At 40.1% G+C, this 26,322-nt stretch overlaps 1 protein-coding gene across 2 annotated transcripts in view; it reads left to right on the top strand.

Annotated features, from left to right (window-relative positions):
- The window catches only part of camsap2b (calmodulin regulated spectrin-associated protein family, member 2b), an 87,049-nt gene that overhangs the window by 9,130 nt on the left and 51,597 nt on the right, over window positions 1-26,322 (top strand). For both annotated transcript variants that reach the window (XM_062022764.1, XM_062022763.1), the window contains exons 2-3: window positions 7,125-7,384; window positions 21,135-21,314. In XM_062022764.1, the coding sequence (XP_061878748.1) occupies window positions 7,125-7,384; window positions 21,135-21,314 (440 nt within the window). The remainder of the gene's footprint in view (window positions 1-7,124; window positions 7,385-21,134; window positions 21,315-26,322) is intronic.

The raw sequence follows: 26,322 nt of genomic DNA, 5'->3' as shown, positions 1-26,322 counted from the left end.
ACTCTTGTGATTAAGGGCTATATAAGCAAACTTTGATTGATGATTGATTGATTTTATATATTTACTAGCTTAGATTTCACAAAAGGCTTCTGAAATATACTTATAGACAGCACTGTTGTCATGCACACAGAGCGCCAAAGCAGAGCAGAGACAATACTTTGAATTCATTCTCTCTTACATACTTGTCATTTCTGATGGATTATGCTGTCATTGTAACACTGATCCGTGTCTTCAATCCGTGTGGTGTTCAAGAGACGCAAACCTCACCAGAATTCACTCACAAACAGACCGAGACCCATCTGTAAAGCGGCCCGGGTTTACTTGTTGTTGTTGCACACAATGGGGTCTAAATGATGGCGTTCATACTTGACTAAATGAACCATACTTGCAGAACAAACATATTAGAATTCCTTTGCACTCAGCCAAACATGTGGCAGTGGTGTGCATTTTAAAACGGTTGGCAATTCCAAAACAATTAAAGGAGAGAAAGGCCACATTTGCTATTTTCTCTTGGTTTTTATTCAGTGATAAAAAAAAAATTCCTGGTTTGCCACCAAAATCTGCCTTGGATAATGATGACACATCTCTATGCAAAGTTTTGCAGTATCATTATACTTAAATACGTAAAAGTCACGTGCTGTGTGCTTTGTGGATGTTGAGGAAAAAAAATTAAGTGTGTTAGTACGGTATTCATAAGCTTAGGGTTCTGCAACCTTTTTTTAATCAAAATAGCCATTTTGCGTCCTCTTCCACTAATAAACAATATAAACTAAAACATAGTAGGGCTGCAGCTATTTATAATATTTGTAACCGAGTAATCTATTGATTAGTTTCGGATAAAACACACTTCATAGCCTCAATGCGTAATTAATGTAAAATGATTGACATAGGTTGAAACAATAAAAATGTTTGTGCTTGTCATAATTGTATTTTTTTTCTAATAAACGCACATCAACATTAAAATTACAGTTTAATTAATTAATTTAATTTAATTAATAAAAATGTAATTAAAAAAACACAGATAACGGCACCCACACACAACCGCTCTCATGTGCTCTCTATTGCAGCAGCCTTGAGAAACTATGTCCATGTATTTTAAGCTCCGGGCACGAGATGCTATATATATATATATATATATATATATATATATATATATATATATATATATATATATATATATATATATATATATACAGTATGTACGTACAGTATATACATATATACATATATATACACATATACATATATACAGTCGTGGTCAAAAGTTTACATACACTTGTAAAGAACATAATGTCATGGCTGTGTTGAGTTTCCAATCATTTCTACAACTCTAATTTTTTTTGTGATAGAGTGATTGGAGCACATACTTTGTCACAAAAAACACTAATGAAATTAGGTTCTTCTATGAATTTATTATGGGTCTACTGAAAATTTGACCAAATCTGTTGGGTCAAAAGTATACATACAGCAATGTTAATATTTGGTTACATGTCCTTTGGCAAGTTTCACTGCAATAAGGTGCTTTTGGTAGCCACCCACAAGCTTCTGGCAAGATTCTGGTTGAAATTTGACCACTCCTCTTGACAAAATTGGTGCAGTTCAGCTAAATGTGTTGGTTTTCTGACATGGACTTGTTTCTTCAGCATTGCCCACTCGTTTAAGTCAGGACTTTGGGAAGGCCATTCTAAAACCTTAATTGTAGCCTGATTTAGCCATTCCTTTACCACTTTTGACGTATGTTTGGGGTCATTGTCCTGTTGGAACACCCAACTGCGCCCAAGACCCAACCTCCGGGCTGATTATTTTAGGTTGTCCTGAAGAATTTGGAGGTAATCCTCCTTTTTCATTGTCCCATTTACTCTCTGTAAAGCACCAGTTCCATTGGCAGCAAAACTGGCCCTGAGCATAACACTACCACCACCATGCTTGACGGTAGGGATGGTGTTACTGGGGTTAAACGCCTCACCTTTTCTCCTCCAAACCTTTTTTGTTATTTGTTTGACCATGACCTAAGACAAATTACCACGGTTTTTTAATATTATTTATTTCAACTGTGTGCTGTTTTGTTCCCAGTGCGTGTGTGCTTGTGCTGATCAATTTTACTCTGCTGTTTTTACACAAAATCGGCGATCGCAATGATTTAAGTCTGCTTATCAATTTTATACCAAATTGCCGAGGGAAGTTTGCCAAACATGTGAGAATACAGTACCACCTACAATAAAGTCTTATTTTCAAGGGTAATTACCAATATGCTGTCATAGCACCAAACATGGCAAAGTATGGAGAGAAAGTGTTTTGCATTGTACCCATAATGCCTTGTAGTGGATTTATATGGGCATGTGTTTAAATTGTGTATGGAGCTTGGACATTTTTATAATGTAATTTAAATATATAATATAATATAAATAAATATAAATTATATATATGAATAAAGTAGATCCCCTCGACTTGGTCAATTGAAAAGTAGCTCGCCTGCAGAAAAACTGTGGGCATCCCTGCCTTGTATGGTGTTATGCTATATTCTCTTTTAGTATCAACAAAAGCCCATAAAAAGGACAGTGCATGTGTTAGGATTATTTCATTAAAAGCCTTGTTTCAAGGATAACCCTTAAACCAAATGTAACTGTTAGTGAATTCTGCTTGGAACATGTGCTTTTGTAATGTCTGCAAACACAAACATTGAGTTTTTCCTCAAAATAACAGTAACCCAAGATGGTTTCTTAAGTGGCTTGAACATGTTTAATGGCAAGGATTTTTTCTTTTTAAGAGTGGTAAAGGTGCATTAGTAGCAATACAGGACAGTGAAATACAAACTTGTACTTTTTTTCTAACAAAACGTACACTTACAGTAATACAGTCTGTGTTGCTTTCCCCACAAAGGATATTATTGCTCGCAGAGATAAACACTGCTGACCATGCTAAGCTATGTCTTGGGGGTCTCCAGGGCACCAGTCATCTACGTTCCTGGACTTCCTGTTGCAGCTCCTTCCTGTATTTTCCCTCTTTGATGGCCAACACAAAATATACTTTTATTCCACCCGTTGACGAGGCCGTTTTCTTGTTTTCTATTAGAGCAAAAATCTTGCAGGTACACAGTTTTGAAATGTTGTGTTATCGTTGACACTTAGTTTACATATTAAATGGAGGTATTTCCTTTGTAGTGTTAGATTTGACTAGCTTCTGCTGCAACCACTGATGACAAGTTTTGTTTCTTTTTTAGTTCCTTTCTGTCTGTTACTCCATTGTGAGGACCAAAGACGAAAACATGGATTCCCTGAATGTCCTTTTTTTCCTTCCGTGTGCATGCAGAGGAAATGACACGCATACTGAAACGCCTAGCTGTAGCACTCTCCACACACACTCCTCCACAGGGTCCTGTGTGACTAAAATGCTGCACGTGAAGCAGAGGTGTGTGGCGAACAACAGTGATGTGAAATGTGTGTTGTGCTACCAAGCCCATAGTGGACATTGCTAATCTTGTTACCTCATCAAGTAATGCTGATGAGAAGAAAATAGCATGCATCTGTCTAATATGGAAGCGCAAAATAGACACACAATTTGAAGGGATAGTGGTGCATTCCGGATATGTTAAGATATAATCTTCTAGTGTTTGAACTGGCGAAGTTCATTTAAATGATGCTGTCTGAGTTACAATACAAAATCCAGTGAAGTTGGCACATTGTGTAAATGGTAAATAAAAACAGAATACAATGATTTGCCATTATTTTTCAACCTACAGTATATTCAATTGAATAGACTGCAAAAACAAGATATTTAATGTTGGAACTGAGAAACTTAATTCTTTTTTGCAAATAATCATTAACTTAGAATTTAATGGCAGCAACACACTGCAAAATAGTTGACACAGGGGCATTTTTACCACTGTGTTACATGGCCTTTGCTTTTGACAACACTCAGTAAAGGTTTAGGAACTGAGGAGACCAATTTATGAAGCATTAAGTTGTTCAACAGTCCGGGGTCTCCGTTGTGGTATTTTACGCTTCATTATATGCCACACATTTTCAATGGGAGACAGGTCTGGACTACAGGCAGGCCAGTCTAGTACCCGCACTCTTTTACTACGAAGCCACGCTGTTGTAACACGTGCAGAATGTGGCTTGGCATTGTCTTGCTGAAATAAGCAGGGGCGTCCATGATAACGTTGCTTGGATGGCAACATATGTTGCTCCAAAACCTCTATGTACCTTTCAGCATTAATGGTGCCTTCACAGATGTGTAAGTTACCCATACCTTAGGCACTAATACACCCCCATACCATCACAGATGCTGACTTTTGAAATTGGCGCCTATAACAGTCCGGATGGTTCTTTTCCTCTTTGGTCCGTAAGACACGACGTCCACATAGTAGAGTTTTAACTTGCACTTACAGATGTAGCGACCAACTGTAGTTACTGACAGTGGTTTTCTGAAGTGTTCCTGAGCCCATGTGGTGATTTCCTTTACACACTGATGTCGCTTTTTGATGCAGTACCGCCTGAAGGATCAAAGATCGCGGGCATTCAATGTTGGTTTTCAGCATTGCCGTTTACATGCAGTGATTTCTCCAGATTCTCTGAACCTTTTCATGATACTACGGACCGTAGATGGTGAAATCCCTAAATTCCTTGCAATAGCTCGTTGAGAAATGTTGTTCTTAAACTGTTGGACAATTTGCTCACACATTTGTTGACAAAGTGGTGACTCTCACCAAGGGCTGGGCGATATATCGAATATACTCGATATATCGCGGGTTTGTCTCTGTGCGATATAGAAAATGATTCTGACTATATCGTGATATTCGAGTATACGTTCTCACGCAGTTGCTTTTAGCTGCGGGCATTAGACTACAAGCTCTTCTCGCTCTCTTTCTTGTCTCTCCTTCTCACAGAGACATAAAACAAGCGCACCTTCTTACATACGTCACATACTGAGAGGTAGCGGCATGGGTAACGTTAGCTGTGGTGCTAGCAGAGTGGTGCGAGTGGTAATACGAGAGAAAGAAGGTGCAAATCTGGTAACAAATGAAGGAAGAATTAATTCCCAAGAAAAACAGCACAGGGTCCATCGTGTGGCGGTGGTTTGGCTTCAAGCGGCAAGATGTCGAACATACAACCTTTATATGTCAAGTGTGCGGCAAAAGCGTTGCTACAAAAAGTAGCAGCACTGCTAATGTGTAGCATCATTTGAAAAGTCACCCGCTAGAGAATGAAGAGTGCTTGAAACTCCACATGTCAACATCTCCGTTCGGTGCCACACCAACAAAATGCCCAAGCCACCATTTCCACATCAACACCGTAAGAAAAAACTGAAGGAGATAACGTCCGCAGGAACCTACCACATAACGAAGCACATACACTATTTGATTTCCTATTATGCAGCTCATTTTTATTTGACAGTTATTGAAATATCTTGTGTGACATCATGCACAAAAGTGCACTAATAGCTTGTTTTAAAAATGTCTCTGACAATCTTGCACTTTCTGTTTTGAAATGACATGAATGTTTGTGCCACTGCTTAATAACTGTTTAATAAATACAGTTTTGCTAAATTGACTTAGTTGTGGTTTCCCTCTCTGCATGTAAGTTTAAAATGAACATATATTAATGCAGTATGAACAAGAATGTTTTAATGTAGGGACATAGAATTCTGGTGTGATTGTATGCATTAAGTGTTAATTCAAGGCTAAGGCAAAATATCGAGGTATATATGGTGTATCGCGAGATGTCCTAAAAATATCGAGATATTAATAAAAGGCCATATCGCCCAGCCCTACCCTCACCCCATCCTGGTTTGTGAATGACTGAGCATTTCATGGAAGCTGCTTTTATACCCAATCATGGCACCCACCTGTTCCCAATTAGCCTGTTCACCTGTGGGATGTTCCAATTAGGTGTTTGATGAGCTTTCCTCAATTTTCTCAGTCTTTTTTGCCACTTGTGCCAGCTTTTTGGAAACATGTTGCAGGCATCAAATTCCAAATGAGCTAATATTTGCAAAAAATAACAAAGTTCACCAGTTCGAACGTTAAGTATCTTGTCTTTGCAGTCTATTTAATTGAATATAGGTTGAAAAAAAAGGGCAGCACGATGGCACAGGGGTTAGTGCATGTGCCTCACAATACGAAGGTCCTGAGTAGTCCTGAGTTCAATCCCGGGCTCGGGATCTTTCTGTGTGGAGTTTGCATGTTCTCCCCGTGACTGTGTGGGTTTCCTCCGGGTATTCCGGCTACCTCCCACCTCCAAAAACATGCATCTGGGGATAGGTTGATTGGCAACACTAAATTGGCCCTAGTGTGTGAATGTGAGTGTGAATGTTGTCTGTCTATCTGTGTTGGCCCTGTGATGAGGTGGTGACTTGTCCAGGGTGTACCCTGCCTTCCGCCCGAATGCAGCTGAGATAGGCTCCAGCACCCCCCGCGACCCCAAAAGGGACAAGCGGTAGAAAATGGATGGATGGATGGATAGGTTGAAAAGGATTTGCAAATCAATGTATTCTGTTTTTATTTACCATTTACACAACGTGCCAACTTCACTGGTTTTGGGTTTTGTATATTGAAGTAAAATAATGTACGTGTATGCTTTCCAATTTTTCAAATTAAAGCAAAGGCAAAGTGGGTGAAGCGTTATTTAGAAACACGAGTTACAACTTATGCTTTGTACTTGAATAATGATTCAGCGTGCATGAGAAAGTGGAAAGGAAACCATAGCGCTCTTTGACCATGTGGTATATTGCGCAATACAACAACAAAAGAACTGATGTCGTCATAGTAGTCAGGAGCAAATTGCTCAGTCAGAATTAATACCATACACAATAGTATAGCAACACATGTAACACGCCTGAGTTTAACACCAACAGCTGACCACTCATGACACTTAAATGCAGCTCTTACTGTCTTGTGGAGTTCATTAAAAAAACTACCGGTATCTCAGGAGGTTACCCACAGCCACTGCCAGTAATGCAATTTTTTTAAAAATCTGATCGCATTATGACATGTTTTTCGTTATTTGTTTGACCATCACTTAAGACCTTTAAGCTTTGATAAATGCCAAAGAACATTTGATGTTTTTTGGTCATTGTTTGCAATGTTGTTTACTTTCTAAATAGTATACTTTCTGGCCATGCAGATGAAGTACCAGACGAGCTGGTGGAGCCTTTCTACAGGGACCAGTACAACCAAGAGCACCTGAAGCCTCCTGTGGCCTGCTTGCTCCAGTCTGCAGAGCTCTACTGCCGTGCGGGAAGCTTGATCCTGCGCAGCGATGCGGTCAAACCTTTACTGGGCCACAACGCCGTCATCCAGGCTCTGGCCCAGAAAGGTTTGTATGTCACAGATCAGGACCGACTCGTGACAGAGAGAGATCTGACCAGCACGCCTATACTCATGGTGAGTGCTCATGTACTTGTATTATTATTTCATACAACTAGCTAGGGCTGGGCGATATATCGAGTTTGTAAGATATATCGATATATTTTTAAACAAGAAAATATTGTGATATCGATATCATTTGTTTCATGTTAAAATGACCAAACACCGCTTATTTGTTGTGTTCCTTGTTCTTCCCCGCTCCCCACTCCCTCTCATGGGCTACTAAACCCCTCCCCTTCCTCCTTCCAAGACGTGCTTGGACGTATAGAACGTCCATGATTGGTTGGTTGTTTACTATGATGAGTCACGATTGGTTGAGATTAGAGATGTCCGATAATGGCTTTTTTAAAGTTAAAGTGTTAAAGTGCCAATGATTGTCACACACACACTAGGTGTGGCGAAATTATTCTCTGCATTTGACCCATCACCCATTTTTATAGTCTTTGGTATGACTCGGCCGGGGTTTGAACTCACAAGCTACCGATCTCAGGGCGGACACTCTAACCACTAGGCCACTGAGTAGGTTTTGCTGATATTCCAATATTGTCCAACTCTTAATTACCGATTCCGATATCAACCGATACCGATACTGTATATACAGTCGTGGAATTAACACATTATTATGCCTAATTTTGTTGTGATGCCACGCTGGACGCATTAAACAATGTAACAAGGTTTTCCAAAATGAATCATTTAAGTTATGGAAAAAAATGCCAACATGGCACTGCCATATTTATTATTAAAGTCACAAAGTGCATTATTTTTTTTAACATGCCTCAAAACAGCAGCTTGGAATTTGGGACATGCTCTCCCTGAGAGAGCATGATGAGGTTAAGGTGGGCGGGGTCGAGGTGGAGGGGGGGTTGGGGGGGGGTATGAGGTAGCCGGGGGTGTATATTGTAGCGTCCCGGAAGAGTTAGTGCTGCAAGGGGTTTTGGGTATTTGTTCTGTTGTGTTTATGTTGTGTTACGGTGCGGATGTTCTCCCGAAATGTGTTTGTCATTCTTGTTTGGTGTGGGTTGACAATGTGGCGCATATTTGTAACAGTGTTAAAGTTGTTTATACTGTCACCCTCAGTGTGACCTGTATGGCTGTTGACCAAGTATGCATTGCATTCACTTGTGTGAAAAGCTGTAGATATTGTGTGACTGGGCCGGCACGCAAAGGCAGTGCCTTTAAGGCACGCCCCCAATATTGTTGTCTGGGTGGAAATCGGGAGAATGGTTGCCCCGGGAGATTTTCGGGAGGGGCACTGAAATTCGGGAGTCTCCCGGGAAAATCAGGAGGGTTGGCAAGTATGACTGGGAGACGCCACTGCTCTGTACTTCTCCCTACGTCCGTGTACCACTCCGTACAGCTGCGTTTTAAAAAGTCCTAAATTGTACTTTTGAAACCGATACCGATAATTTCCGATATTACATTCTAAAGCATTTATCGGCCGATAATATCGGCAGTCCGATATTATCGGACATCTCTAGTTGAGATTAAGGCAAAACATTAGGGACAGGCCAATCAGAGGCAAGATAGGGCGGGTCATGGAACCAGGAAGGGAAATCACAACAGACATCCCAAATGATGACGAGAGAGTCGTAGAAGAGAAGAGCGATTTATATATTAAAAAAACTAGTGGAAGATGGCAGAGGGATTCTCTTCTTTTGATTTTTCTTTTAGCGATGTAGACGACGTCCAGGAAACCCACAATATGTCTATTTGGCCACATTTGGCCAAATGTATGTGTCTGGATAAAACATTCATTTGAGTTGTTTACCATGTAAGCCCAAATCAAAACTGTTCTCCAGTTGCCAAGCCAGGCATATTTCGCACAAGAAATGCTGCCAAAAATGTACGCCGAAGTGAGGAAGATCGCAGCCGCACAATTAAGTCAAGTCACTTACTTGGCGCTGACCAGAACTGTACGTGTGTGACATCATCGTCCACTGGGAATTAAAAAGTGCCTGCCTGCAAATGTAATTTTTACCTGAGTTTGATACATTTTGTATTATTTGCACAGCTATGTTATTTATTTTACGTAGAAATAATATTTTTCTATTTTATTTATGTTATGTAATTCTGTGCTCTTTTCTGTGCTGTTAATACCCATCTTGACAAACTGGGTTAATAAAAGTACCACTGACTGTTTACACTACAGTTGTCATTCACTTCAATTTCAGTGAATCTCGCTCAAAAATGAATATCTTTATATGTATACTTTCACCGGAAAATATATCAAGATATATATCGAATATCGAGTTTAAGTAAAATTATATCTAGATATACTTTTTCGTCCATATCGCCCAGCCCTACATCTAGCTTATAAAATACATGACTTACCATATTGACTCGAATGTAAGACGACCCTGGATATAAGACTCTTTCGCAAGATCCATTTTTGAAAGAACACCTTTTAAGACAAAATCAAAGACAAAATAAAAAAATTTGAAAAATCAGCGGGTCAGCGGCTACTATACATCTTTTCAGGTCACTAGAAAGACTGACTAGTTTGGGGAAAAGTTGGGGCTGCATACTGCTGGACTAGTATGTGATTTTCGATGCTCAAATCAAAATGGTAATGATAATGTGAGCTATCAGAAATTTGCCTGATAGCAATAAATGGCCACCAGCTTGATAGTTTGCAGTTCCACACTGACACGACAAGCCAAGCAACAAACTCAAAAGTACTTAGTAAGTAGTTTTGCAGTTCTTGATCTCCTTGCGAGTGTAGGAAGTCTTGGCCATCAGATAGTTTAAAATTTCAACTTTGGTTATGTAAGAAAATCTTTAAACATTGTGAAACATCTTTCCTCCTTTGAATTCACTCCATCATATTCAGATGTAGTTTTTGACGATATTTCCGCCATGTGGTTGCAACCCAGCAATATTCAGGTCACAACAGTATAGAATAGTATAGTATATAATATTGTATCATTTAACCCCCAGTCAGATGCTACTGTGTCTTCTGCACATGGTAAATCTTCAAGTTCTACTATTAAACTGGCCGGCTTAAGATGTGTGATGCTGAAAGAAAAACAGCCACTAATGACGGGTTTCCTATAACAACTCATTACTGTGCAGTCTCTGTGCAATTGGAGTGTGCTGGGGCAAACATGCGTCATCCCACTTTAGGGCGGTAAAACATAGACATTTTTTTATTTGATAAAACATAATAGTGACTGAGAGGGAAGCCGTATTCGTATTCCGCATGCTAAATCCTTAATGTGACAATCAAACATTATTATCCAATGCTAATTGTTTTACTAGCATATTGAGATCCTATGAGAAACACATAGGGCCTGATCTACTAAGATACCATCCACTATAAAATTCTGTGTACTATTAGTGGGCCTGTTGCATGTGATCTACAAAACCCAAAACCAGTGAAGTTGGCACGTTGTGTAAATTGTAAATAAAAACAGAATACAATGATTTGCAAATCCTTTTCAACTTATATTCAATTGAATAGACTGCAAACACAAGATATTTAATGTTCCAACTGAGAAACTTGGTTTTTTTTGCAAATAATCATTAACTTAGAATTTAATGGCAGCAACACATTGCAAAAAAGTTGGCACAGGGGCATTTTTACCATTGTGTTACATGGCCTTTCCTTTTAATAACACTCAGTAAACATTTGGGAACTAAGGAGACACATTTTCTAAGGTTTTCAGGTGGAATTCTTCCCCATTCTTGTTGATGTACAGCTTAAGTTGTTCAACAGTCCGGGGTCTCCATTGTGGTATTTTAGGCTTCATAATGCGCCACACATTTTCAATGGGAGACAGGTCTGGACTACAGGCAGGCCAGTCTAGTACCCGCACTATTTTACTATGAAGCCACGCATGTGGCTTGGCATTGTCTTGCTAAAATAAGCAGGGGCGTCTATGAAAAAGACGTTGCTTGGATGGCAACATATGTTGCTCCAAAACCTGTATGTACCTTTCAGCATTAATGGTGCCTTCCCAGATGTGTAAGTTACCCATGTCTTGGGCACTAACACACCCCCATACCATCACAGATGCTGGCTTTTGAACTTTGCGCCTAGAACAATCCGGATGGTTCTTTTCCTCTTTATTTTGGAGGACACGACTTCCACAGTTTCCAAAAAATGTGGACTCGTCAGACCACAGAACACTTTTCCACTTTGCATCAGTCCATCTTAGATAAGCTGAGGCCCAGCAAAGCTGGTGGCGTTTCTGGGTGTTGTTGATAAATGGCTTTCGCTTTGCATAGTAGAGTTTTAACTTGCACTTACAGATGTAGTGACCAACTGTAGTTACTGACAGTGGTTTTCTGAAGTGTTCCTCAGCCCATGTGGTGATATCCTTTACACACTGATGTCGGTTTTTGATGCAGTACCGCCTGAGGTATCGAAGGTCACAGGCATTGCCGCTTACCTGCAGTGATTTGTCCAGATTATCTGAACCTTTTGATGATATTACGGACCGTAGATGGTGAAATCTTTGAATTCCTTCCAATAGCTGGTTAAGAAATGTTGTTCTTAAACAATTTGTTCACGCATTTGTTCACAACGTGGTGACCCTCGCCCCATCCTTGTTTGTGAATAACTGAGCATTTCATGTAAGCTGCTTTTATACCCAATCATGGCACCCACCTCAATTAGCCTGTTCACCTGTGGGATGTTCCAAATAAGTGTATGATGAGCATTCCTCAACTTTCTCTGTCTTTTTTGCCAATTGTGCCAGCTTTTTTGAATCCTGTTGCAGGCATCAAATTCCAAATGAGCTAATATTTGCAAAAAATAACAAAGTTTACCAGTTTGAACCTTAGATATCTTGTCTTTGAAGTGTATTCAATTGAATGTAGGTTGAAAAGGATTTTCAAATCATTGTATTCTGTTTTTATTTACCATTTACACAATGTGCCAACTTCACTGGTTTTGGGGTTTGTATAACCTGGTATAGCAGCCAGGACACATTATGTTGCCGTATGGAGTTGTCTGCACTGCTCGTGCAGAACTGATTGTTATCTCCTTGCTCAGCTACAGCTTGAAGTTTTTTGGAATGTTTCCCCGCTCATTTGTACTGTTCTAATCTGTTACTTAAATGTATCTTCCTCTTTAGTGTACTGGGTCTGTCTGACAAAGTATAGTATATTGGCAGTTTTGAAAGGCTGTTTGCACCAAAGCATGTCTAGCTATTGCACAGAGGCAGCGAAAAATGATGACCTCACGGTTTTCCACAGACTGTGCAGAAGAATAACTCATGTCGAGGAGGAGGAGGAGCGTGGCAGGCAGTCATTCAGTCAGTTAGAGGACGAATGGATGCAGAAAAAAAAACAGGGAAAGGGTTCCAGTTGACTGCTATCCCGATGGGCGCATGAAAGTAGAGCAAAGATGACAGGAAAGGGTTTGGAAAGTCCAAGTGCGAGTGAGTAAGATGAGGAGTTTAGGAGGAGAACGGGGAAAAGCATGAGGGAGGAAGCAAAAGACTGCAGCAGAGTGGAGGGTGGGGTCTCAGTGAGTCAAAGCACGTCTGGTGCACAAATGACTGCCACCCCTCCCCCTTCACCCATACTCTATAAAACACACAAAAGCTGCAAAGTCTGTCAGACCTTCACTAGCGTGACCTCTATACGTTCCTTACCTCAAAGTGTTAAAAATGGAGTACTAATTGAATTTGTCGGCAGCGGCTCTGGAACATTTGGAGGTCCTTGTCTGAGAAGGACTGCATTAAGACAGACCTGGGAAAACTAAGGCCCGGGGGCCGCATGCGGCCCGTTAAGCTTTTCAATCTGGCCAGCCGCACATTTCCAAATAATTTTTTTAGATCTTTAAGATCGAAACTATAGCTGCCATTATGATGTGCTGTGATGTTTTCAAATGACCGTAAGTCCTGAACTATACAAAGTATTTCAATGGTTGGAACATGTGCTTTTGCTATGGTCATCTAATTAGTTAATATGGTCATCTAAGTCACAGCAGCTCAGACGAGGCACCAAGCAGTGTGGGTGTGGTGCGTTTCCACAGAGTGTCAGCCTGAAATGCGGGTGTCAGGGACAGACGCGGAAGGAGATTTTTACAACAAAGTTCTAAAACTTAGTGATGTATCAGATATATCAGATTGTAGGTGGGGGTTTTTTACCCTTCGCGTTCATATTTCGTTGTGTTTGTTGCATTTTTGTTGCATTTCGCTTGATTGTAAAATATGTCGATCGAGAGGGGGTGTGACGTTCATATGTTGTCAATATTCAGTGTTTTATCCTTCATAGTTAATATTGTAAATCCCACATTCCTTATTTTCATGTACATTCTCTGTGTCTCATTTAGTAAAAAAAAAAGTAAAATTCCATTCCGTTTTTTAAGGCGGTCTGTCATAACGTTTTTAGCATTCAGACATTATTGTGAAGTTTTGTATTAGTATTACTAAAAATAGATATACCGGACTCCAGACACATTTTTTTCTCTAAATTTGAAACCCCTAGGCAAAATAATTACCCAGGCCTGCATTAAAATCTAGGCCAGAAGAGTAGGTGCGATGCCACGCCGTAAAACCACGTACATGAAGTCAGACTTTTTAGGGATGTTTGGAGACAAGGATGCCCATTAGATTATTTGTTTGCTCAGGTGTGTCTCCCTTACAGACGCCTTTGATGAAGGGCACACAACACAGTCATGCTACAATAGTAGGATCATGCTCTTTTCTAGTGCGACCACAGTGTCAGCCATCTTCACAGCCTTATAAGGTGTGATTGTCACCACCACTTGGGTGGACTGGATTATGTGCACACACACAAAGCAGACAGAAATGGTTTTAAGCCCATGTTGTTTAAAGAAAGAAACCTTTAACCTTGATGTTGTAGTATCAACACTGGCTCACTAGTCTGCAGCTCCTTGACCACTCTAAGTGTACAGTGGTTCCTGTGCCCCAACTTCAGAGTGTCTCTCGGCTATTTGTTCAGTTTAAGTTGCAGACAAAGAGTTGAGTTACCAGCATCCCCATCATTAGTTGGCGTGGAAAATGTGACAGAAACCCCATAAGATTTGCCCAAAAACAACTGGTCTTACTCACTAGCATTAATTTACTGTATATCAGGGGTGCCCACACTTTTGCTGCAGGCAAACTACTTTTCAATTGACCAAGTCGAGGGGTTCTACTTCATTCATATATTAAATTTTTATTTGTTTATTTATGAAAGAGACATTTTTGTTAACAAGGTAAAGGTGATTAATGATAATACAAGCATGTTTAACACATATAGATTCCTTTCTTTCATGAAGATAAGAATATAAGTTGGTGTATTACCTGATTCTGATGACTTGCATTAAATGCAATCAGACAGTAGTGATGATAACATCCACATTTTCAAATGGAGGAGAAAAAAAGTCCTCCTTTCTGTCCAATACCACATGAAAGTTGTTGGTTTTGGCATCTTATTTGTCCAGCTTCCATACTCCTTTTTATACACTTTACACGTAGCTTGCTAGCTTGTGCACGCTAGCTTTCTGAGACTCTTATTTTGTTAGCGCAGGCAGGATGAAGCAGTGCTTTTACTGTGAAGATAGGAACTGTGCAGTCGGTCTTTAGAGTTTTGATGGCAGGTACGGCGCAAGAGTCTGTTTTTTCTTAATAATGATCTGGCAGCAGCCAGTGTCATCTCACAAGACCCTCGGGTGCCGTGAATGTCAATCAAGTGACGTTTTGGTGAAGATTGATAATCGCTCATTTTTAGGTCTATTTTTTAGGTCTATTTTTTTAATGCCTAGCTGGCGATCAACTGACACGCCCTCCGCCATCGACCGCTAGCTCGCGATCGACGTAATGGGCACCCCTGTTTATAGCTAGAGATCGACATACCTTTGTTTTCTTAAAGTTAGTGTGAAGGAGAGTGCTGAGAAGAAGCAGCGGATGACACGTCGCCAACTTGGCGAAGCAATTTGAGCATTTCACTAGTCTACACTTTACTGAATGACTTTAACTCCAGCCAAGGACATTGAAATAATATCCAAACAGCGTACATTTATCCATGAAAATATGGAAAAGCCTTTTAATGGTGTGTTTGACAGAGAAGCTTTTAGAACATTGTGACTTTTGGTGTTAGTGTTCCTGAAAAAAAGAGACCCAAACACACATACTGTACAGCAGATTTTTACAGCTAAACGTGTACATATTATGTATACACACATACACCTTGACCCCCAGACACATTTTTTTCTCTAAATGTAGCCCCTCGAGTCAAAATATTTACCCAGTACTGGTATACAGGCTGTACACGGACTACTCTAAATGTTCATAGTATTGGCACTTGAGAAGATTAATGTACATATCTACTGTATATACTCACATATATTTATATTATTTTGGCCTTACTGTCGAGAACAAACTTCTGTAAGCTAACCTCATTGGTGATTCAGGAGTTTTAAGCAAAATAATCTTAGAAACGCCTCACTCACTAAAAAAGGCACAGCAGGTTTTTGATGGAAATCTGAGCCCTAACACTGTCAGTCAGTCAGTGCAGCATACCAGTAAGGAGAGTTCACGCTGTAGCAAATATTGAGCGATGCATGGAATTTCTGCTGTCAATGTTTACTTGTCATGTTTACATAATGGGGCAAGTCTTGGGGTATTCAGGTTTTTTTTTATAAACCATATTGTGCGTTTCAGTTTATAAAATGTGGGTTGGACCAAAACCCCTTATCTTAATTCTCTATCTCACCAAGACTTAATGGAGAATTTCATGCTTCCATATTTGTGGGACTAATTTGGCTGAAAGTCCTTTACCTGTCCCCAGTGCACTAATGTCCATACAGATGTGCTTGGATCTAAGCACTGTAGTGTCGACCATATACTAATACTATACTTAGTATTGTTACCAGAGATGTCCGATAATGGCTTTTTTGCCGATATCCAATATTCCGATATTGTCCAACTCTTTATTACCGATTCCGATATCAACCGATACCGATATATACAGTCGTGGAATTAACACATTATTATGCCTAATTTGGTTGTGATGCCCCGCTGGATGCATTAAACAATGTAACAAGGTTTTCCAAAATAAATCAACTCAAGTTATGGAAAAAAATGGCAACAGTATAGCTCGGTTGGTAGAGCGGCCGTGCCAGCAACTTGAGGGTTGCAGGTTCGATCCCCGCTTCCGCCATCCTAGTCACTGCCGTTGTGTCCTTGGGCAAGACACTTTACCCACCTGCTCCCAGTGCCACCCACACTGGTTTAAATGTAACTTAGATATTGGGTTTCACAATGTAAAGCGCTTTGAGTCACTTGAGAAAAAGCGCTATATAAATGTAATTCACTTCACTTCATGGCACTGCCATATTTATTATTGAAGTCACAAAGTGCATTATTTTTTTTTAGCATGCCTCAAAACAGCAGCTTGGAATTTGGGACATGCTCTCCCTGAGAGAGCATGAGGAGGTTGAGGTGGGCGGGGTTGGGGGGGCGGGGCTGAGGTGGAGGGGGGGTGGTATGGGGTAGCCGGGGGTGTATATTTTAGCGTCCCGGAAGAGTTAGTGCTGCAAGGGGTTCTGGGTATTTGTTCTGTTGTGTTTATGTTGTGTTACGGTCCGGATGTTCTCCCGAAATGTGTTTCTCATTCTTGTTTGGTGTGGGTTGACAGTGTGGCGCATTTTTGTAACAGTGTTAAAGTTGTTTATACGGACACCCTCAGTGTGACCTGCATGGCTGTTGACCAAGTATGCATTGCATTCACTTGTGTGTGTGAAAAGCCGTAGATATTATGTGACTGGGCCGGCACGCAAAGGCAGTGCCTTTAAGGTTTCTTGGCGCTCTGTACATCTCCCTACGTCCGTGTACACAGCGGCGTTTTAAAAAGTCATACATTTTACTTTTTGAAACAGATACTGATAATTTTGAAACCGATACAGATCATTTCCGATATTACATTTTAAAGCATTTATCGGCCAATAATATTGGCAGTCCGATATTATCCGACATCCCTAATTGTTACTGTCAATTATTGTATCGATCTGACCTCTGTTTAGATTCAAAAGCTCTAGCTTAGTGGTTAGCATATCATCCTACAGTGTGTAGTGTAGCATGATTAGCTATTCCTCCATCTCCAGTGATAATAATACTTGTAAGAGGCATAGTTTGTTTGCTGCCATGGAGGTGAGGATTTCTGACTTAGAAGCAACTTTGCACTTTGAAGGGACATTAGCTGTTAGCTCACTAGTGAGCTACATGTGTACATAACAGTGACGCTACATGTGGTCGTCAAATTTGTGGTACACAGCTATAATGTGTCAACATGCATTACCATGACATAAAGACAGTATTAAAAGCTCCATAGTCGGCCAAATTCATATAATTTATATTGAATATTGTCCATATCGCACTACCCTATCGGGAAGGAGACTGCGGAATCTGAGCTTGTCTGTTAAGAAGAGAAGGGATCTAATATTAAAGCCCTTATGTTGTATGGATTAAAAAATATATTTCTGCTGCAGATTTCTTGGTCAGCATCAAAATGTTTCTCTCAGATCATTTATATTTACTTTTCTTCTTATAAAAGATCTGCCGACATCAGATGTTGGTGTCGTGTGTCACACTTATTTTTCTTCTTGAGGAGGAGTTTGCTCCCAATAGACCTTTTTATTCTGTGTCTGTTTAAGTTGGCGGACGAGCACCTGCATTGCTTTTTTTGTGGGAGAACACAACTCTGGTCGCCAACAGAAGTGGCGCTGGCAGGACCAGGTCTCGCTGGTCATGGAGCAGCTGACTTGACATGTTTGTTCAGTGTTTTCGAGTGGACCCGCAGCATGACAGGAAGGGGAAGTGGACGTCTAATGGCCCTGCCTGTCCTGGCCTGGCCTGGCGGAAGATTAGAAAGGCCAGCAGAATGTCAAGCTTTGTGTAAAGTAGGTGTTGATGGCTGGTAGAAACGCTCGCATTGAGTTGATGGCTTCAAATGAGATCATTTGAAAGTGGTTTTAAATGTCATAAGGGAAGAGGGAGTGCAGGGGTGGGCATATTCCACAAAAAAGCCATAGTGGGATTGATTGAAGCAGAGTAGCACACAAGCTAACAAGGAACACATGCAGAAGTTTGCTTCTTCAGGCTGAGTAACCACATACAAAGCCAAGAGAAGAGCATATACAGTGCAGTATGCATTTATAACACTGCTTGAAAATACATTTCCAATGTTACTTTGATGCTTTAAAACATTTTTCAATCACTTTTTACAAGTTTTCATAACTTTTTGTTTTTTAATTTGATAAAACTTTGTATAATTAAGTTGGTGATAACTAGGGCTGCAACTAACGATTAATTTGATAATCGATTAATCTGTCGATTATTACTTCGATTAATCAATTAATAATCGCATAAAAGAGACAAACTACATTTCTATCCTTTTCAGTATTTTATTGAAAAAAAACAGCATACTGGCACCATACTTATTTTGATTATTGTTTCTCAGCTGTTTGTACATGTTGCAGTTTATAAATAAAGGTTTATAAAAAATAGCCTCTGCACATGCGCATAGCATAGATCCAACGAATCGATGACTAAATTAATCGCCAACTATTTTTAGAATCGATTTAATCGATTAGTTGTTGCAGCCCTAGTGATAACTTGAAAATGCAACAAAATTAGGTTTTATAAACATGAACAAAGGAAGCAACTTATTACACCAGACTTAATTAAATGTATTTTATAGGTTGGTAAAACTTGTTATAGTTAAGTTGGTGATAAGTTGAGATGCAACAAAATTAAGTAAAATAAAAAATAAAAAAAATGTCCAAACATTAGGTTGGACAAAAATGAAAGAAGACAGAAAATTATGTACACCACACCTAAATAATAAGTTAAAAACATGTTACTTTGATGCAGCTTAAATTTTTTTTTTCAATTTTCAGAAGTTTTGTGAACTTACGTTTTTTTTTAAATGATTTGTCAATTTGTAATAAGTTAAAGATGAAACTCAATTAAGTATAATTTTCTGGCAAGCTAAAAATGAAAATGAAGATAGTTTGATGGGTATTATGAGCTAGTTTCAATCGGCAATTGCCCTGTTATGTACGGCAGAGGGAAGGAGACGACACCACGGCAGAACTGCGGTTTACCAGATTTATTGAAACCTTTGATGAGTGTGTAGGGTGTGTATGCAACTTCAAGTGAATGAGTGAAGACGATTTGTAGAATTAACAATGTAAATGTTACCAGGGTTGTTGTAAGTGTGTGTTGGATGACTCCCTTCGTCAGTCCAGAGGGGCGAGGCAAAGAGGTAGTCCGTGGGAGGGCAAGCGGTCGAGGGCAGGAGAGAAGCAACGATGTCCGAGCAGGGGTCGAGGATCAGGGGAGGCAGTGCAAAGTCCAGAGAGGAGTCGAGGCACACAGTTCGATCACAGGGAAGAGGAATGACACTGCGGAAGACACAAGGGACATTAACTAGGGACACAAGGAAGGAGCACAGAGAAGGCGAGCAAGGTACGAGAGAGGGATGCCAGACGTGATGCTTACTGTGAAGATAGGCTACGTTCTGGCAAAGGTTCCATGGGTCCGCTGGACTTATAGCTGCTCCCTCTCATTACTCCCAAGTGCGCTGATTATCGATTGCCTGCAGCCTTGTCGCTGCGTGGGCGTGATGCGCCCATCGCAAGCAGGGGCGTGTCTGGGCGCGCTGTCAGTGGAGGTGCTGGCAGACCCAGCTGCCGGAGAAAAGCGGGTTCGAGCCCGCTCCGTGACATGCCCAGAACAAAACAAAAGTATAAAACGACACGCTGTTTGCTTTTATCGGAAAATCTAATGGCTAACCAGCTATATGCTATGTTAGCCTACCAACCAACAAGCCCCAATATAAATGTAGTACTTTACTAGATAACACAGTAACACAACATGGACAGTGTGAATTTAACATTAAAGAGGACAAACCTTTATTAGACGGGTTTCCTTGCCACAGGGATTGCCCTGCCGAGGTTTGTGTGTTCAAACATGGCACTGTTTGTGTTTCCTTTTAATCAATCAATCAATCAATCAATCAAACTTTATTTATATAGCCCTTAATCACAAATGTCTCAAAGGGCTGCACAAGCCACAACGACATCCTCGGCTCAGATCCCACATCAGGGCAAGAAAAAACTCAAACTAATGGCAACAACAAGAAACCTTGAAAGGGACCACGTGGTCCAAAAAGGGGTCTATTTAAAGGCCAGAGTATACAAATGAGTTTTAAGATGGGACTTAAATGCTTTCGTCTTCTTTGACTTGACGAGTTGATGACGTCACAAACGATAAAATTGAGTTTGATAAAATACATTTATGCAGAGATTCAAGAAAAGCAATTATCTGTTGTAAAAGGAATGTTTAAAAGAACAAAACATACCTACAAAGAAAACCAAACATATTTTGGCTACATGAACCTTAAATAGTCACAAAAAAAAATCAACTTAATTAGCAATACAAAAACCAGTTTGCAAAATTGCTTTTATTGAACTATGCCTCTGAAGGAGTTTTTACAGTGTGATTCACCATGAGAAGACAATGACCTGAATTAATAACAATATTTACAGGTGTGACTCTACTTAAAAGTGCTGCAATATGTTTTCCTTTCCACGTTCTCATGTACTCCAAAACCTTAATAAAGTAAAAAAAAAAAAGTTTTATATAATGAGGGTTTAACTGCCTCTCTCCATTTATCCACTGCTTCCAAAAAATAATCCACCCTCTTTGCCCAGGTAAATAAATGAGTCCTATATTCAGAGTTGTCTTATTCTCAGATCGAGCTGGTATTATTGTCTTTATTTCGTTCTGACACATTTGTGTTTCCACAGAGTTCCCATATGGCGCTGATAGACACGCTGATGATGGCGTACGTGGTGGAAATGATGAGTGTGGAGAGGGTGATGTCCTGCATCAACAGACATTGCTTTACCGAGCCATCACACGATGACGATCACTTCCAGGAGCTGCCTTATGACACAGAGGATGCCATCACCACCTGGATAAACAAGGTACGCGTCCATACAGTCGCCGTCATCTTTTGGTCAATAAGATCAGCTATCAAATCCTTTAAGTCCTGATTTAAAGGACCCATAGCGTCCAGATGACAGAAATTTCACCAACAAGTTCTCTTAATGTCATTTTGGCAGTCATTCCTCATAATATCAATTAGTTTTTGAGCAATCGGTAGATAACTAACCGTACTTGGAACGCCCCATATCGCGGTACTATACTCTGTTTGAAAAGTACCGGTTCCCGGGCATGACGTGATGTCGTGACATTGCTGGAGGAGCATGTTCGGCAGCGCACAATCACAAAGTACTCACAAGCTGACACAGTGTGTAGACAGAAAAGGGAGAATGGACGCATTTTGGCCTAAAAACTGACGATAAAAGTGAAGTTATAACACTGAAACGCCCTCAGGAGGAGGTGGTTTAAGACATGGCTAGCTAGTTAGCGGCTAACGTCCATCCGCAGTCGGCAGTGTTTTAGTTACTTCTAAATCACTAATCCTCACCTCCATTGCGACAAATAAAGTACGTTTCTTACAAGTATCATCCCTGCAGGGTGAGGAATAGCTAAACAAATAGCTAAACCTGCTCAGTGGCCTTGTGGTTAGAGTGTCTGCCCTGAGATCGGTAGGTCATGAGTTCAAACCCCGGCTGAGTCATACCAAAGACTATAAAAATGGGACCCATGGCCTCCCTGCTTGGCACTCAGCATCAAGGGTTGGAATTAGGGGTTAAATCACCAAAATGATTCCCGAGCACGGCCACCATTGCTGCTCACTGCTCCCCTCACCTCCCAGGGGGTGGAACAAGGGGATGGGTCAAATGCAGAGAATAATTTCACCACACCTAGTGTGTGTGTGACTATCAGTGGTACTTTAACTTTTTTTTATAACATGCTTCACTACACACCGTAGGAGGATACAATAACTCACCGGTGTCACAATGTAAACAAACGCCATTGGTGGATCTACACCTGACATCCACCGTAATGATACCAAGTACAAGAGCGTATCGAGTTGATACTACAATGATTACATCAATACTTTTTATTGTCACAAAAATTGTTTTCTTTCTTTTAGAAATTCATATTAATACTCATGAACTCAGGAAATACGTCCTTGGACACATGAGAACTTAAATTATGACCAATGTATAATCCTGTAGGGCAGCACGGTGGAAGAGGGGTTAGTGCATCTGCCTCACAATACGAAGGTCCTGAGTAGTCCTGAGTTCAATCCCGGGCTCAGGATCTTTCTGTGTGGAGTTTGCATGTCCTCCCCATGACTGCGTGGGTTCCCTCCGGGTACTCCGGCTTCCTCCCACTTCCAAAAACATGCACCTGGGGATAGGTTGATTGGCAACACTAAATTGGCCCTAGTGTGTGAATGTGAGTGTGAATGTTGTCTGTCTATCTGTGTTGGCCCTGCGATGAGGTGGCGACTTGTCCAGGGTGTACCCCGCCTTCCGCCCGATTGTAGCTGAGATTGGCTCCAGCGCCCCCTGCGATCCCGAAGGGAATAAGCGGTAGAAAATGGATGAATGGATGGGTATAATCCTGTAACTACTTGGTATAGGATCGATACCTAAATTTGTGGTATCATCCAAAACCATTGTAAAGTATCAAACAACAGAAGAATAAGTGATTATTACATTTTAACAGAGGTGTAGATAGAACACGTTAAAACAGAAAATAACCAGATATTAACAGTAAATGAACAAGTAGATTAATAATATTTTTTTACAGCTGGTCCTTTATAATGTAGACAAAATAATAGAAAGATAAATGACACAATATGTTACTGCATTCGTCAGCAGACTAATTAGGAGCTTGTTTGTTTACTTACTACTAAAAGACAAGTTGTCTAGTATGTTTACTATTTTATTTCAGGACAAAATTGTTATACGATTGCAATAATAAACATATGTTTAATGTACCCTAAAAAATTTTGTTAAAATAAAGCCAATTATGCAATTTTTTGTGGTCCCCTTTATTTAGAAAAATATCGAAAAGTATCGAAATACATTTTGGTAACGGTACCAAGAGACAACCCTACCCAATTTCTATTGCCAGACTTGATATGTGTGACCTCATCTTCAGAAGTGAAGCCCATTTCCCTACATAGACAGTGTGGATAAAGACATATAAAACTAATATTTTGATCACTTAATTGCATGTTTTTGTTGTCCTGGTCCATGATTACTTCAAAACTAATTATGTTAACAATATGAGCAAAAAATAAATATATTAAAGAATCACCATTTCCCAACTTCCCTGCTCTTACATCTCCTCATCCATCGACACCATAGCTTGTGCTTCAAGCATCTTGAGGAAAACATCAGTAGGAGACTCAAAATGGAATACTAGTGGCTTACCTTCTCTTTCTCTTGTTTTTGGTCACCGTGTCTGCACTTCTTTTTCGGTTTTTCTGCAGGTTCTGACTTGGTCTTTCTCCACTTTGAGGGTGCTCCTAATTTTCAGGATTGCATTTGGCTTAAGTCTTTTGATTTTTTATCATCCAAACGCCGACCAAAACCCTTATTCTTGGAAGTCAGAATAATTCAAATGATTTCTTTTTTTTTTAATAATGTCCTGCCCAGCGTCTCGGGCAAATCATATAGCAGATGTAGATGCCCATATCGGCTGTTCAGATTTACTTTACAAAAGAGAAGTGTAGGATACTTCTCTTGTTGCCTTATTTGTATTTTGACTTTATTAAATGTATCTATATTATCATTTGGTGCAGCCGGGCCGGAGCAGGAGGGGATAGAAAGAGAGAAAAAGGAAGACAGAGGGGGGAATTGTGGGGACAAGAGGGGGATTAGACAGAGAGACAAAAACAACAACAGCAAACACAACAACAACAACAGAGCAACATCAGCAAATACGACATGTACAAATATGATGGTAAAAGTAATAGCAAAAGAGCAGTTAGCGAAAATAAAAAATAATACAGAAATGACAATGAGCATTATTGCACTAAAAATGGAGCAATATGAATACCAATAGAAATAGTCCTATTGATAATAAACAATACCAATACTTTACCTTTATTATCAACAATACAATTGTTCAAATGCAACAATACATATACGTAATGATAACTTGAGATACGAAAGAATGCAGAAAAATGGAGGGGAAGAAAGAGAAGCAACCTACATTAACCTTGTAGATTGTTATAGTAACAATAGGTTAAGCTTTGTCAGTGTGCCATGTGTTATACCCAGTTTACCCTAGGGCAACAACGTTAATATATGTTTGATGAAACGTGATTATGTGCATGAGTGTATGTGTGCATATGTACTTGTATATGTACAGTATGTGTATATGTGTGCTTGTACAGTGAATGTATATGTACAGTATGTGTATATGTGTGTTTGTACAGTGAATGTATATGTATAGAATGTGTATGTGTGTGTTTGTACAGCGAATGTATATGTACAGTATGTGTATATACAGTATGTGTGTTTGTACAGTGAATGTCTATGTACAGTATGTGTATATGTGTGTTTGTACAGTGAATGTATATGTACAGTATATGTATGTGTGTGTTTGTACAGTGAATGTATATGTGTAGTATGTGTATGTGTGTGTTTGTACAGTGAGTGTATATGTACAGTATGTGTATATGTATGTTTTTACAGTGAATGTATATGTACAGTATGTGTATACAGTATGTTTGTATAATGAATGTGCGTGTGGATGTACGAACTTTGAGTGTGTAAATATGTACTGTATTTATTTGTATATGTATGTGGGAGCGTAGGTACCTATGTATGTGTGTGAGTATATGTGAATTTGCATGTACAATACATTTGACTCCCAGTGTGTGCTGGAAATGATTTTTGCAAATTACACTCCGGAGTCGATTTGACTGGAAAGGTCTATACTTTCCTCACTTTCCCATCATTTGGAGATGTATTAAGGCTGACTCTTTCTGTAGTTGTTTGCTTCAACCTGGAACAAATGCACCCAGCAGACATATGCTAGCTCCTTCCAATTCTGCGCCAACATATTGTGATGAGGGATGAATATGCGACTAAAACGCAAACTTGGCAATATGAAATTTCCCTTAGTCTTCTGTAGGTGACGTCAGTTGACCGATGCCGGCCCGCCCACATTTGGAGCTGAAAGTGGGCGTTACAAAATGTGCTGAAACTCTTTGGGAAAACAAGTTTAAAATCACTACTGGGTCTGTTTAGGGAGAGTTTTACCTGTCAACACCGTTTTTAGGGCCAGAACTCTGAAATAAGTGCTAATGTTGTCAGCATTAGACTTAGACTTAGACTTAGACTTTGTTTTATTGTCATTCAAATTTGAACTTTAGAGTACAGATAAGAACAAAATGTAATTGCATTAGCTCGTTGTAGTGCAGGATAAAAGAGCAATAAGGTGCAGATATAAATAAATAGATTACTGTACAGATAAATATATTGCACTTTTTCATATGCATCCACGTTTATGGATGTATGTTATATTGTCTTTATATTCCAGCGAGTTAATCCATTTTTTGGGGGGAAATTGAGGGAATTATTTTGATGCTGTGGAAACATCTTATTAGAGTCCAGCAGTGAAAATAGTCCTTGGTGGGGGTGGGAGGACTCTCTACAGATTTTCTGAGCCCTGGTCAGGCAGCGGCTTTTTGCGATTTCCTGGATAGGAAGAAGAGGAGTCCTGATGATCTTTTCCGCCGTCCTAACCACTCTCTGCCGAGACTTCCAGTCGGAGGCACTGCACGCTCCAGTCCAGACAGAGATGCAGTTGGTCAGTAGGCTCTCTATAGTGCCTCTGTGGAATGTGGAGAGAATGGGGGGAGGGAGCTGTGCTCCTTTCACCCTACGCAAAAAGTGCATGCGCTACTAAGCTCTTTTTACAAGAGCTCCAGTGTGTAGGGACCAGGTCATATCGTCAGTTATCTGCACCCCCAGGAAATTGGTGCTGCTTACTATCTCCACTGCTGTGCCGTTAATGAAGAGTGGAGCGTGGCTGGACTGGTGCCTCCTGAAGTCG

The sequence above is a fragment of the Entelurus aequoreus genome, linkage group LG16 (genome assembly GCF_033978785.1).
Source record: "Entelurus aequoreus isolate RoL-2023_Sb linkage group LG16, RoL_Eaeq_v1.1, whole genome shotgun sequence".
In the NCBI taxonomy this organism is placed as follows: Eukaryota; Metazoa; Chordata; class Actinopteri; order Syngnathiformes; family Syngnathidae; genus Entelurus; species Entelurus aequoreus.
The sequence above is the reverse complement of the archived record's forward strand: the minus strand, read 5'-3'. Positions and strand labels throughout refer to the sequence as shown.